Below are 13855 nucleotides of genomic sequence, written 5' to 3' on the forward strand. Positions count from 1 at the left end.
AGCTTCCGGGTCATGTGACCAGAAGGACTAAGCCGCTTCTGGTGAACCAGAGCAGCGCACGGAAACGCCGTTTACCTTCCCGCGGGAGTGGTTCCTATTTATCTACTTGCACTTTGATGTGCTTTCGAACTGCTAGGTTGGCAGGAGCAGGGACCGAGCAGCGGGCGTTCACCCTGTCCCGGGGATTTGAACCGCCGACCTTCTGATCGGCAAGCCCAAGGCTCTGTGGTTTAACCCACAGCACCACCTGTGTCCCGTGGGCACATACATACCAGCATTCAAAATTTGCCAGGCACATTATGCACCTGGCTATTGGCCACTTGCAAACAAGTGAAGATGCTCAGGCACTAGGATAGCACCTGACGACTCCATCACCTGGAGGTTCATGCCTGGGGATCCTTGGATCTTGACTGTTTTCACACACCAACAGCACATCCCCTACCCATTATATTTTATCTGTGCAATCAGAATTAATTTCAGGATCCAAAAAGCTGTATTGAAAACTACGACTCTGCATTCCATTATGGTGACTGCCACTCTAGTTTAAGGAGCCATTTGGTGCCCAGCTTATATATCTGTGTTTCTGACACTGATACATACTACACCTGCTCTCTGTATGCTTTTGGGAAACCATAATTGGTGATAGAGGAGAAGGATGCTTCTGTAATGAGCAGTAGAGAGGCACAATTAATGCTGGGCCGCAGACGAGAGTATTTTCCAAGCATGGTTGTGTACAGCATCTTGTACCATGAGGGCTAGAATCCTGTGAAAAAGAGAAAGTAGTTTAGCACCAGCTGAGGAGTCAAATCCTCTCAGCTACAAGTTAATCGACACAACATAGCTGCTGGGTTAAGATCAGAAAGGGATTTTATGCTTGTTCTTAAGCATGCATATATTCATTTGTAAAATATCTATAGATAACACTTTCAATGTAACTCTCCCCCCCTCCCGCCAGTGGGAAAGATTGCTTTGTGTTACAGCTCTGCATCCCAGCCCGTGTGCTTGTCATTTTTCCATAGTCATATATCTCATGATTGCTGAAATGTTTCTCATAATTAAGACAAAAACAGTGTGCTTATTTGACTTCTTTACCCAAATGGGTGAACATGTCTGGGCAGGGACCGCGTCTCAGTGGCAAGCCGCTTTGCATTCAGAAGGTCCCAGCCTAAGTCTCTGACATTGTTAGTTTAAACAGCATTAAGTACCAGCTTATTTGGGAAAAGACCCATCTGCCTGAGACCCTGAACAGCAGCCTTCCCCTACCTTGTGCCCTCCAGATGTTCAGTGTCATGCAGCCAAGCTGGCTGGGGCTGTTTGGGGTTGTAACCCATCGCATTGGAGGGCACCAGGTTAGGGAAGGCTGATGAGGACCACTTAAGAGACCTATAGCCTGGCCTCCCTCTTTTGTCTGGCTTGAGCCTGCTTTAACTTGAGCCACGTTTGCGCTGTGTCGAAGACTTCCTGCTTCCCTAGAGAAGCATAACACAATTAGATGTTTTTGTGGTGCTTAAGTTTCCTTTCAGCAGCTCCTGCCATACACCTGGCTCCCCCACCTGTGGGGCTAATCATGTCGTTGTGTTTGGGGATTCACTAATAACTTGTTTGCCAGCCAGGAGGTCTGTTCCTCTATTTGTGGTTTTACCTCCTCTTAGCCCAGTGACAGCTGAGTTCAATTCTGATACTGAAAACCAATTCCTTAGCTGAGCATGTGCTCAGAGACATCTCTGATTCTGCCTGCCCCTGCCCCCAAGCCACTGTTCTGTACCTCCCTCCAAATAGTGGATCTCAGAACTGAATATAATATGAACTGAAAACTTAGAATCATAGAGTTGGAAGAGACCACAAGGGCCATCGAGTCCAACCCCCTGCCAAGCAGGAAACACCGTCAGAGCACTCCTGACATATGGTTGTCAAGCCTCTGCTTAAAGACCTCCAAAGAAGGAGACTCCACCACACTCCTTGGCAGCAAATTCCACTGTCAAACAGCTCTTACGGTCAGGAAGTTCTTCCTAATGTTTAGGTGGCATAAACAAAACATTTCAAAGAGTTAATTGCTCTGTTCTACTTCCCACCCCAGGAGTGTTTGGGGGAACAAGATAAATAGGCTTAGCTGTCCTTTACAATTTTATGATTCTATACCCTTGAGGGGTAAACTTTGTTAATTGGAGGGGGTGGGGGGCGGATTTTTAGCATCTGTCAGTCTGAGCTGTATCCTGGTGCTGGAGGTGCTGGGAAGCTGATGGTGCCTGGGTCTTGAATTGCTGCACCTTTGAAGGAAGCCTTTGTCTCTGCCGCTGGTGTTTTCCCAACAGTCCCTCTCCCACCCATATGGCGTGCAAGCGGAGTGTTTTGCCGTTTGCATTGCTGATGGATGGCACTGTTTGCCTTAATGAAAGCAAGCACGAGAAAGCATGAACTGAAGTGGAAGGATTGTCTCATACTTCAGTGGCCTTGAAGATCCTTTGGCTTGGGAGGCGGCGGCAGAGGAATCCCAATGTGTGGATAGAACCTAGAACCAAGGCCCAGTGTTTTTTGGCCTTGTTCAGGTATCTGCTTGTGTTAATGGGGGAGCAAAGAGAATCCTCTATTGTGGGGGAGGGATAGGTAAAGGGACCCCTGACCATTAGGTCCAGTCGTGACCGACTCTGGGGTTGTGGCGCTCATCTCACTTTACTGGCCGAGGGAGCCGGCATACAGCTTCTGGGTCATGTAGCTAGCATGGCTAAGCCGCTTCTGGCAAACCAGAGCAGCGCACGGAAACGCCGTTTACCTTCCCGCCGGAGCGGGACCTATTTATCTACTTGCACTTTGACATGCTTTCGAACCGCTAAGTTGTCAGGAGCAGGAACCGAGGAACGGGAGCTCACCCCGTCACGGGGATTCAAATCGCAGACCTTCTGATCGGTGCTGTGGGTTAAACCACAGAGCCACCCGCATCCCCGGGGGAGGCATATGTATCCCAAAAAATTTTGTGTGTGTGTGGAGTTATGTCCCTGGGGTTGTTGTTTTTTTACATGTGGCACTTAGACTGAAGATTGACTCTCCTTGTAGGGTACAATGATGAGCTTTGTCTGTTCCGGCGCTGGAGTTTAAAACAATGAAAATAGTTTTCAGTGCAGCAAGTGGAGTGTGCATGCACAGGGAAGATCAGGTGTGCGTCTCTAGCATATAGAGACAGGGCACAAAAAGCTTAAATGCCCCAGGTGGGAAGGGTGGGGAACCTGTGGCTCTTCAGGTGCTGCTAAACTCCAGCGCCCATCATCCCTGATGTATGGCTGGGGCTGGTGGGAACTGGAGTTGAAGAACCCCTGGAGCACCCCAGTCTCTGCCTCTCCCTGCCCCATGGCACACTGTTTGACTGTAATAGTTCCATTGGCTTCGAAGCCCTAATGAGCCACAGTCCTAGTGTTCCCATGCTCATATGACAGCATTAGTGTTCAAATTACACTGTTACGTTACCATGCACCTATGGTTCTAGTGCTGGCGGGAGTGCGTCTAGAAAGTCGAGGAGGTATTCTTGATGGAGAGCCTGCCAGGCCCTCTGCTGGCAGTTCAAGCCGTAAGCTGGGCATAGGCTAGGTGAACTTGTTGAGTAGATCGCTTGAGCACTGCAGCAGCTGTGAGGTCCTTCCTCGCCGCCTGCAAAATAAAAGGGCACTTGCAAAAAGTTGTTGCTGCCGGTAGCGAATTACTTGCTGGACACCTTCCCGGGATGCAGTTCAATTCCCGAGGCACAAACGGTTTGTCTGAATCAGTTTAGGGGAAACAAACGGCCTGCCAGAATGGCTTTCCAGGGCCTTTGTGGTCTAGTGAATAGGGTGTTAGCGAGAGATCGAAGTTGAAATATCAGCTGAGCTGTGACCTTTCTTGGTTGCCTTGGGAAACTGCTACCTCTGTTTTAGTCTTGGTAAAAGGGGCAGAACAAAGGCTTTCTTCAAAGGGCCGCTGAGTGGAATGAGATTCAGACTGTAAAGTATTGGCACATCTTTTCACAATATATCTATAGCTATATAAACCAGCACTCTGTACATTCTTAATATTGTGCTTTTTGCAATGGTGTGGTGGAGTAATGATCAATAAGAAATTTTGCTTTATTCTGACACGTTGCATCATAAGGTAAGTAAAAGTGCTGAGCTAACTTTTGGGTAGTAGTACATTTACAATCTACAAAGTATGCACACACTGCTACACACTGCCTATTATGGTATAGCACCTTACTAGAAGAGCGTTTATGTAGATTGTGGGCTGTCAGATTTCAAGGGGCCTTTGTTTCCACAGAGCAGATACTAACCTTTGTGTTCTTTGAATTACAGAAAGCTGTTTGTGGGTGGCCTTGACTGGAGTACCACGCAAGGTAACCATTTCCTAAACTGATCATGCACATCTTACTAAAATTCAGATCCCCTGGGCTGCTGCTCTCGTTGTATCATGGCTTTGAGAGGGCTGCCTCATGCCAAAGTATTTGGGTTTCCCTGAGGCCAGTGCAGCCTCAGATGCACCCGGCATGATGGGTTGCTTGTCTGAGAGATGGGGTGGGGAGCTACTGGGAGGATAGCGGTTAGTGAGTGAGAGCACAAATCCTCAAGCCTTATTAAAACGAGCTTCCCTATAACTACAAATTGCTCTTTGTGCCTTGGCTGTCTTGCCTCCACCATTAAGCCGTCCTTCTGTGGACCCTACAAGTCTGTTCTGAACAGCGTTCCGCTGCTTCTCAAAGCACTGAATGGCTGGGAACCCATTTTAAGGTAACGAATACTTCAAGCATTTGTTTTGGTTGCCCTGCAGGGGCTATGTCTGCCATCCCTCCTGGATCCGTCCTCCTCTTGCGGGTTTCCCACAGGCTTCTGGTTCACCACTGCGAGAACAGAATGCTGGTCTAGATGGGCTGTTGGCCTGATCCTGCAGGCTTTCCTTATGTTCTCGAAAAGGTGCAAGCCAGCTTGAGACCATGTGTTGTGGGGGTGCATCTATTTCCGTCATTGCCCACGTTCTGTCTCCCGGCAAATCGTCCTCAACAAAATGCATGTGTGTGTGTGTGTGCTTCTTCAACAGAAACTCTCCGCAGCTACTTTTCCCAGTATGGGGAAGTTGTCGACTGTGTTATAATGAAAGATAAGACGACGAATCAGTCGCGAGGGTTCGGATTCGTCAAATTCAAAGATCCCAATTGTGTGGGGACAGTCCTGGCCAGCAGGCCTCACACATTAGATGGCCGAAATGTAAGTTTTGGGTGGGGTGGGGGAGTGATTGCTTTCCCAGTTATTTCTTAAGCTAAGCAGGCAACTGTGACTGACTGAATAATTAAAAGCTTTGGTTGAGCAATTGCTCCTTCCATATGTGACTGAACTGAGGCCAAACCTAATTAGAACTCGGCTTTTAGGGGGACTTTCGGCCCTTCTCTTATATTCTGTCCCCCATACCTTAACATCTGCTCATGGGTGGTGAACAGTGAGATTCCCCTCTCCCCTTGACTGCTAGATGAACCCTCCTTTCCTGTTTTTGGAATTGCTGCCACCCCAAAGTATCTCTTAGTCAGGGGCGCGCGCACCAGGTTAAGTAGCTGCCCTTGTGTGTTCTGGATTTGCGAAGTCTGGCAGGTGGCTGCTGTCATGCTCTTGCGAAATGAAAGCGTGGCGTAAACGAGGCAGGCTTGCAAATCAGTCCACCAGCGTTGGGCTCGACAGCCTGCCCATCAGTTTCCCGAAGGGGATTAAGGGCCAGCTCTCTTTCCGGTTTGCAGCAGCCTCACTGCCCTGGTCCTTGCCAGCCCTGACTCGCAGGCGAGTGGCCATTTACACGCCAGGAAGGAGTGGGCAAGCAGCCAGCCCTGGGAGCCACTGGTAGGTCCACTTTGATTCAGAGTTTCCTAGCCTGCCTGTATTTATCCAAAGCATTTTTACTCGGCTCTTGAGCAAAACGAAACTAAAAGGCTGCCAGGGCAGCTTCCAAATCAGTCCCTGCCCTCAGGGATTTCAAAGGCATGGTCTGGAAAAGGGATTGGGGAGGAATAATAATAATAATAATAATAATAATAATAATAATAATAATAATTTATACCCCGCCCATCTGGCTGGGCTTCCCCAGCCACTCTGGGCAGCTTCCCCAAAAAATATTAAAATACTGTAATACATCAAACATTAAAAGCTTCCCTAAACAGGGCTGCCTTCAGATGTCTTCTAAAAGTCTGGTAGTTGTTGTTCTCTTTGACATCTGGTGGGAAGGCGTTCCACAGGGAGGGCGCCACTACCGAGAAGGCCCTCTGCCTGGTTCCCTGGAACTTGGCTTCTCGCAGTGAGGGAACCGCCAGAAGGCCCTCGGTGCTGGACCTCAGTGTCCAGGTAGAACGATGGAGGTGGAGATGCTCCTTCAGAAAGAAGAAAGAAAGGAGGCTTGGGCACAAGTTCTTCGTTAGCAGTTTCTTATAACGACTGGCTAGAATGTACAAGGAGAGGAGGAGCTAAACATTGCTGGTCTCTCAGCTGTGAGTTGATGGAAAGGTCCTGCCATCCCTTCTCTCCTCCTGCCACATAGCCTGGTGGCTGCCTTTAGAGAAGATGACTGTGCTGAGTTGCTACACATCTGCCTGTGTTAGATTTGCCCCTATGGGCTTCTTGAGAGACGGTTTCAGCTGTCCACAGGAGGGCAGGACTTACTGGTCGCCACTCAGCTTGCTTGTTTGAATGCCAGCATCGGGCAAAGCCAGCTTCGGGTCTTCTTTTCAAATAAAACTCTGGCTCGCCCTGCCTCCTGTTTCACCCTCTCCCTTGTTTGACAGATTGATCCAAAGCCTTGCACCCCTCGCGGAATGCAGCCAGAGAGAACCCGACCAAAGGAGGGATGGGTAAGGAAGCCGCTATGGCGTGCGTCGCTCTCCGCTCTTTCCTTTCTCGGTGCCCTTGCTGAGCTGCTGATGTCCAGATTCCGAGGAGCTTTGTTAACCCGCTAGAAGCAGGGCAGCAAAACTCAGCCGCACTGTCAAAAAACAAATGAAGCTCTGGGGACTGGGTTGCCAGATGTCACCGCTTGCTGAAAGCAGCCATGTTTCGGTTTGCTCAGCTGAACCCGCTGATCTTCACGATCTGGCGCTCGGGGGGGGGCAGCTGTGGTTTTGATATGTGCATACCTGCTGCTTGCAGTGGGGCATGTTAACACTGACACATGAACATTGTTGTGTTCAGATGCCTCCTTGCCCAATGAATATTTATTATTGATGTTTATACAGTGGTACCTCAGGTTACAGACGCTTCAGGTTACAGACGCTTCAGGTTACAGACTCCGCTAACCCAGAAATAGTGCTTCAGGTTAAGAACTTTGCTTCAGGGTGAGAACAGAAATCGTGCTCTGGCAGCGTGGCAGTAGCAGGAGGCCCCATTAGCTAAAGTGATGCTTCAGGTTAAGAACAGTTTCAGGTTAAGTACGGACCTCCGGAACGAATTAAGTACTTAACCTGAGGTACCACTGTATTGTGTCTATCCTTCCCCCGCAAAGGAATTGTTCAAGTGGGGATAGAAAGGAGCCATAAGTATTATAAGAGCCAGTAACAGTCAGCCCAGGCCAGGGAAGGCATTAGCCATAAAGTCTTAGTGACCAAACGTGTCTTCACTTCCTGACCTCCCTTGTTGTAGTTAAGTAGCCTAGCTGGCTTCACTGGGGAGCCAGTTCCATAGCGCAGTTGCTACCACAATGAAGGATCTACCGAATGTCCTAGTGTGCTTGTTCAATTTGTGAAGTCAGGCAGTTCCGTTGGGTCAGCTCCTCCTGTCAGTTAGGAGCAGCCCAGCCTTGGGAGCATGTAGGGTAAGTCTCTTCAGCTTGGGCATTTTTTCCAGAGTTCTGCCTACACATCTGCCCTCTGGGGTTTTCTGCCAGTGTCTTCATTTGCCACCCACATCAGTTCCAGGTTCCCTGGCATACTGTCCCCTCGCTTTCGGCTCCATCCACGCCTGTCATCTCTCAGCGGCCCATTCCCTTCTCCCACTCCCACCCTTGTCCCTGCTTTTTAACTACCGTATTTTTCGCTCTATAGGACGCACCTTTTCCCCTCCAAAAATTGAGGGGAAATGTGTGTGCGTCCTATGGAGCGAATGCAGGCTCCTTGGCTTCAGCGATAGCAATTCTAAGCCTCCCAAGCGCAGAGGGAGCACTCCCTCTGTGCTCCAAAGGCTTCGTGTTGCTTTCGCTGAAGCCTGGAGAGCGAGAGGGGTTGGTGCGCACCGACCCCTCTCGCTCTCCAGGCTTCAGGGATAGCCGCGCACAGCCCCTCCAGCAGGGAGAGGCTGCTCGGGGCTATGGCTTCTGTTTTCGCTAAAGAGGAAGCCAAAACAGGCCAGTGGGATCCATCCTGCTGGCTGCCTTGACTTGTGCCATAGCCATGCGCAACCCCTCCGGCAAGGAGAGGTTGCGCGCATCCTGTACACTGCTCTTTGGGGCTGGGGGGGGGAAAATAAGATTATTTTTCTTGATTCCCCCCCCTAAAAACTGTGTGCGCCCTATGGAGCGAAAAATACGGTATGCTCTCCACAGAGTGTCCTCTCTCCTCCTCTGCTCTCAAGCCATGCCTTCAGCCTCCATTTCTTCCAAGCTTTTCTGGACCTGTAGTGCAACTCTGCTTTCCTTGATATCAGCCCTTGCTATCAAATCCTTCCCTCCCTTGTCACCTTTGTCCTGTTTGCTGTACTTGATCGCTGCCCATCTCACTTATACGGAGGAGGCATGGGCGGGGAAGAAATGATTACAGTGTTCTTAACAGCACTTCCACATGCAGACAGAGTTCAGTTCATGCACGGCAACTTAACTTGGCGAGTCTTTTCAAGGTGCCTGCTCCAGTAGCGTGAGCCTTTTAGGTGCAGCTGGTTTTCAAGAAAGGTAACGTCTGAATTGTTCACCTTCTGGCCGATGTGATTCCCTCCACATACAAATATTTCCATTTCGGCACCTGGATGCACATTTGTAGCACAACGCATCAGCACTTCCTTCCAGTAGGACAGGAAGACTTGTGACTATTGTTCACCGCTTCAGTTGTTGAATTATTTGGGGGGGGGAGGTCAGGGAGGTGCCCTAGCCCCCCAATAGCCTTTGCTCAAAAGCCCCTACAAAACTCAGATAAGAGGACCAATACAAATGGTAAGAGGAATGGACTTCCTCTCTACCTTTACCCATTAAAAACATCTCTCTCAACTCCCACCCCACTAGTGCTGTCTCATATATACCGTATTTTTCTCTCTATAAGACGCACTTTCCCCCTCCTAAAAAGTAAGGGGAAATGTGTGTGCGCCTTACGGAGCGAATGCAGGCAGGAGGCTCTGCTCAGCGCTCCCTTTAAAGAGCTGCATGGAACGTGTGTGTGGCTCTTGGGGGCCCCAAGAGCCGCACACACGCTCCAGGTGCTCTTTAAAGGGAGTGCGGCTTTTGGGGGAGCCTTAGCTGCGCACAGCCTTTCCCGGGCAAGGGGAGCCTTCATCCCCTCTGCCCGGGAGAGGCTGCGCACGGCTATCCCATAAGCCAGGACAGCAAGCGGGATCGCTGAGCTGCGATCCTGCTTGCTGTCCTGGCTTCTCGGATTCAGAATATTTTTTTCCCTTGTTTTCCTCCTCCAAAAACTAGGTGCGTCTTATAGAGCGAAAAATGCGGTGCCTCGCTCCCTCTGCCATTTGCAGTGGAGACACATGCTGACAAATGGCAGTCTGGCCGCGTGAACGAATGTTGTTGTTGGTTCTTGTTTTTTGAGCCGGATCTGAACTGCAGGCTGCAAGACAAGTTACGAAGTGCAGCTTGGTCCGTCTCTGAATTTGAAGTCCAATGTGAAAGAACCCTTTTGCCCCTCTCCCTTTAAGGCAGAAGTTGCTCGGCCGTCAAAAGGACCGGCGCTTCCGCAGGCACGGCGCAAGCATCGCTTTGAAGGATACATCCTAGTTTTAATTGCCACCCTTTCTGTCCCTTTTGTCTCAGCAGAAAGGATCCAGGAGCGACAACAAATCTAATAAAATATTTGTCGGTGGGATCCCTCACAACTGCGGCGAGACAGAGCTCAGGGAATACTTCAAGAAGTTCGGAGTGGTGAGTTTATTGCGATGGCAGGCATCAAGTCTCCAGAGAGCAGCTTCTTTCTTCCATCTCCATTCCCTCCCTTACACCTGCAGTTTTATATTTTGCTTCAGCAACATGAAATATTCCTGTGGCTGGCTGCTCCTTCTTAAAAACCAACCAACCTGCATTTCTGGGCATTAGTCATAAAAGCCCCTAGTTCTAAGGTGTTCAGTTTCAGAATCCTGAGCTCATGGTTTAGCCTCTTCTCAAAGTCCCATTGATCCAGCATAAGGATGTCTGATTTTTGCAAAATGTAGACAGCATAATAATAATAATAATAATAATAATAATAATAATAATAAATTTTATTTATATCCCGCCCTCCCCAGCCGAAGCCGGGCTCAGGGCGGCTAACAACAATAAAACAGTACAAAAGTACAACACAAACAACACTCTAAAATCATTCATTATAAAATTAATTAAATTCAAGCCACTGGCCACCATTGGGCCAGAGCTCCGCGAAGATTGCCGAGGGAGGGAGTCAGGCTGTGCCCTGGCCAAAGGCCTGGCGGAACAGCTCTGTCTTGCAGGCCCTGCGGAAAGATGTCAAGTCCCGCAGGGCCCTAGTCTCTTGTGACAGAGCGTTCCACCAGGTCGGAGCCACAGCCGAAAAAGCCCTGGCTCTGGTTGAGAATGGCTTTTGTGCATTTGTACTGTTTTGTGGCAGAAATATTTTTTTTGCTAAGGCCTTGGCTGGTATTAATTTGATGCCACGAAGTCTGCTGTTGCCCCTCTGTCTTCTCAGGGTGGACTGACCAGCCAGTTTGATATCTCCTTTGATGTCCTGACCCTCTCTAGGGTCCCCCCACCCAAAAGCTGGAGCCTCTGGTGAGGGGCTCAGTGGTCCCCTATTCATATACAGGTGAAACTCGAAAAATTAGAATATCATCGAAAAGTTCCTTGATTTCAGGAATTCAACTTGAAAGGTGAAACTAATATATGAGATAGACTCACGACATGCAAAGCGAGATGTGTCAAGCCTTGATTTGTGATCATTGCCATGATCATGGCGTACAGCTGGTGAAAACCCCAAATTAACCATCTCAGAAAATTAGAACATTCAAGGAAATCAGCAAAACAAGGATTGCAAATCGAGCAAGGTTGGACCTCTGAGAAGTAGAAGCACGTCGCGCTTTGCATTTCACGAGTCGATCTCATATATTAGTTTCACCATTCAAGTTGAATTCCTGAAATCAAGGAACTTTCCCACGATATTCTAATTTTTCGAGTTTCACCTGTATAGTAGTAAACAAATTAATTAATTAATTATATCCATTCCTCACTCTTTCGTCAAGTATGCCCCCCCAGTCCTGGCTTACAACAAAATCCAACGCAAGGGTGTAATGTAGCAGGGATATGTTGAGTTGCGTGTGTCTAGCAAGCTTCTCTTGGACCTGATAGTGAATGACCACCCTTCCTTAAGAGCCAGGGAGTGGGGATTTCCATTGGGGCTGGTCGATGGAGAAAAGGCCAACTCACAGAAGTAGCTCTTCCACCTACTATTTTTGTCAAGGTGCAATTTGCTTAAATGGTTCGCAGATCATTTTCATGCTTCGTTCTCAAGCGGGCCACATTCTTCACTCCCCCCCCCAACCTCACCCCTCTTCTTTCTCCCACCCACCCCCAAAGCAGGTAAGTCATCAAACAACTCATCATTATTTGGACATAGGTCGCCTGCATTTATACTTTAATTTACTAGCTGCTTATGTTTGGAGCAGAGAGAGAATGGTAGACTCCCAGTTCCGGGCAGGCTTTGGCCCTTATCTCTGTGCTCCAGGCACCTAGGGCCTGAAAAGAAAAGGAAGAATCGCACCAGCAAGCTTTGAAAACAGGGTTTTGTTAATACAAGAAAAACCTATTTAATCACAACAGCGGATTTGCGTAGGTTTATGCCTGGAGTGTTACCAGTGTAACACATGAGGTGTGAAGCACGATTTCCCCAGAACTCTTCCCTTTCCCAGAGGCTTGAGTTTCTGTGGACCTTTTCGTTCTAAACTATCACTGGCTTACCCAGGAAAAGAGTTGACTGATTTCCAAAATAGTAAATAGTAATATGTTTTATGCTGGTACTGAATTGGGAGCGGTGGGAGTAATTTTAATGCACTGGCAGAGTGGCCTGCTGGTGAAGGGTAGGTAATGAATTTAATAATAGTAACTCCAACCAGGGTTATTTGTATTCCTCTCCTCCTTGTTCCCCTGCAAATCTTACCTTTGGAATAAGCCCCCAGGTGTCATGCTGATTTTTCATAGTTTCCCTTCCTTCCCAAACCCCAAAAATTTCACAGGAATTTAAGGAGTTCTAGCAGCAGCTTTAGGAAGTACCAGGAAATTGGATCTGAGGTGTGCTGGAACAGAATGGATTTGAGAGGCGCAGGTGGAAGGGTGGGCAAGGACCTGTGCCAGGGTATTAAGGTCCATAAATAGCAACACCCTAGTGGTCCCGGGCCCTAAGGAAGTTAGATTAGCCTCAACCAGAGCCAGGGCCTTCTCAACACTGGCTCCGACCTGGTGGAAGGCTCTGTCTCATGAGACCACGGCCCTGCGGGATCCGATTTCTTTCCACAGGGCCTGTAAGACAGAGTTGTTCCACCTGGCCTTTGGCTTAGAATCAGTTTGATTCCCTCCCCGTCTTTCTTTTTCCTTTCTCCTCCTGTGAAGAGGCTGCATCCTAATGTTTTAATGTTGTATTTTAATCTTGTTTTTTTTAATTTTATTTTAATCAACTTGTTTTTATTATTGGTTGTTAGCCCGCCCTGAGCCTGGTCTTGGCTGGGGAGGGCGGAGTATAAATATAAATATAAAAATATAAATATAAATATAAATATATAAATAAAACATCCTCAGCCTTTGAAGCCCTTGGCAGGCCTGTCCAGCCATCCTTTTGGTTTCTAAAACCTCACCTAGGTACCATGTGCTTGGGTTTTTGTTTTCTTAAAAACCCTGTCTCACTGGGACTAGTACTCTGCTTCTGTTAACTATTGGTAGTCCTTCAGATTCCTGGAATGTCCTTTGCTCAGCATCAGTCCTCTGCTCTTGCACTTTAAGCATGGGCCTACATGGTGTGTGCTGGAAACATTCCTGCTCCTAATCTTTTACTAGACAGCCTGGCAGGTAACTGGAGGGAGATGTGATGAGTGGAGGAGAACTAACACGGCTCGGGGTGCATATATAACCCTGGCAGCTTACCCAGCCTGAAGCACCCCTCCAAGCACCCATCTTAAACGACCCTGTCCTTCATTTTCGGCAATCTCAGCTACCTCTCGGGTGGGTGTTCCTTGGGCACAGCTTCCTGGGGACCCTGGTGGCTGAGGAATTAGGAGCCTCCATGGGCTGCATGTGCAAATTCCCCATGGTCTGCAATCTAATAGACTCAGCCATTTTTTCAGCCAGCTGGCTAAAAATGGCTCTCTTCCCACGCAGGCCTTTTTTTGGGGGGGGGGGAGCAGGGTTGCAAAATATACAGTGGTACCTCGGGTTACATACACTTCAGGTTACATACGCTTCAGGTTACAGACTCCGCTAACCCAGAAATATTGCTTCAGGTTAAGAACTTTGCTTCAGGATGAGAACAGAAATCGCGCAGCGGCAGCAGGAGGCCCCATTAGCTAAAGTGGTGCTTCAGGTTAAGAACAGTTTCAGGTTAAGTACGGACCTCCGGAACGAATTAAGTACTTAACCCGAGGTACCACTGTAGTTTGGTCAGTTTCGGAAGCAGACTGGAATTCAACTTGAGACGCCCAATTAAAAAAGGGGAACTGGCTTTCCCCAG

General features: G+C 48.6%; 1 protein-coding gene across 8 annotated transcripts in view; it reads left to right on the top strand.

Moving 5' to 3' along the window:
- The window catches only part of DAZAP1 (DAZ associated protein 1), a 52107-nt gene that overhangs the window by 11839 nt on the left and 26413 nt on the right, over positions 1 to 13855 (top strand). For 5 of the 8 annotated variants that reach the window (XR_008328352.1, XR_008328351.1, XM_053372691.1 and 2 more), the window contains exons 1-5: positions 4055 to 4116; positions 4314 to 4354; positions 5053 to 5219; positions 6776 to 6841; positions 9949 to 10056. Coding sequence is in view for 5 of the 8 variants with exons in the window: in XM_053372691.1 (XP_053228666.1) it covers positions 4070 to 4116; positions 4314 to 4354; positions 5053 to 5219; positions 6776 to 6841; positions 9949 to 10056 (429 nt within the window). In the remaining 3 variants the exon portion in view is untranslated. Of the gene's footprint in view, positions 1 to 4054; positions 4117 to 4313; positions 4355 to 5052; positions 5220 to 6775; positions 6842 to 9948; positions 10057 to 13855 lie in introns of those variants that run through there. The other 3 variants (XM_053372692.1, XM_053372693.1, XM_053372697.1) reach the window with 3 other exon arrangements.

This window comes from Podarcis raffonei, chromosome 18, assembly GCF_027172205.1.
Source record: "Podarcis raffonei isolate rPodRaf1 chromosome 18, rPodRaf1.pri, whole genome shotgun sequence".
In the NCBI taxonomy this organism is placed as follows: Eukaryota; Metazoa; Chordata; class Lepidosauria; order Squamata; family Lacertidae; genus Podarcis; species Podarcis raffonei.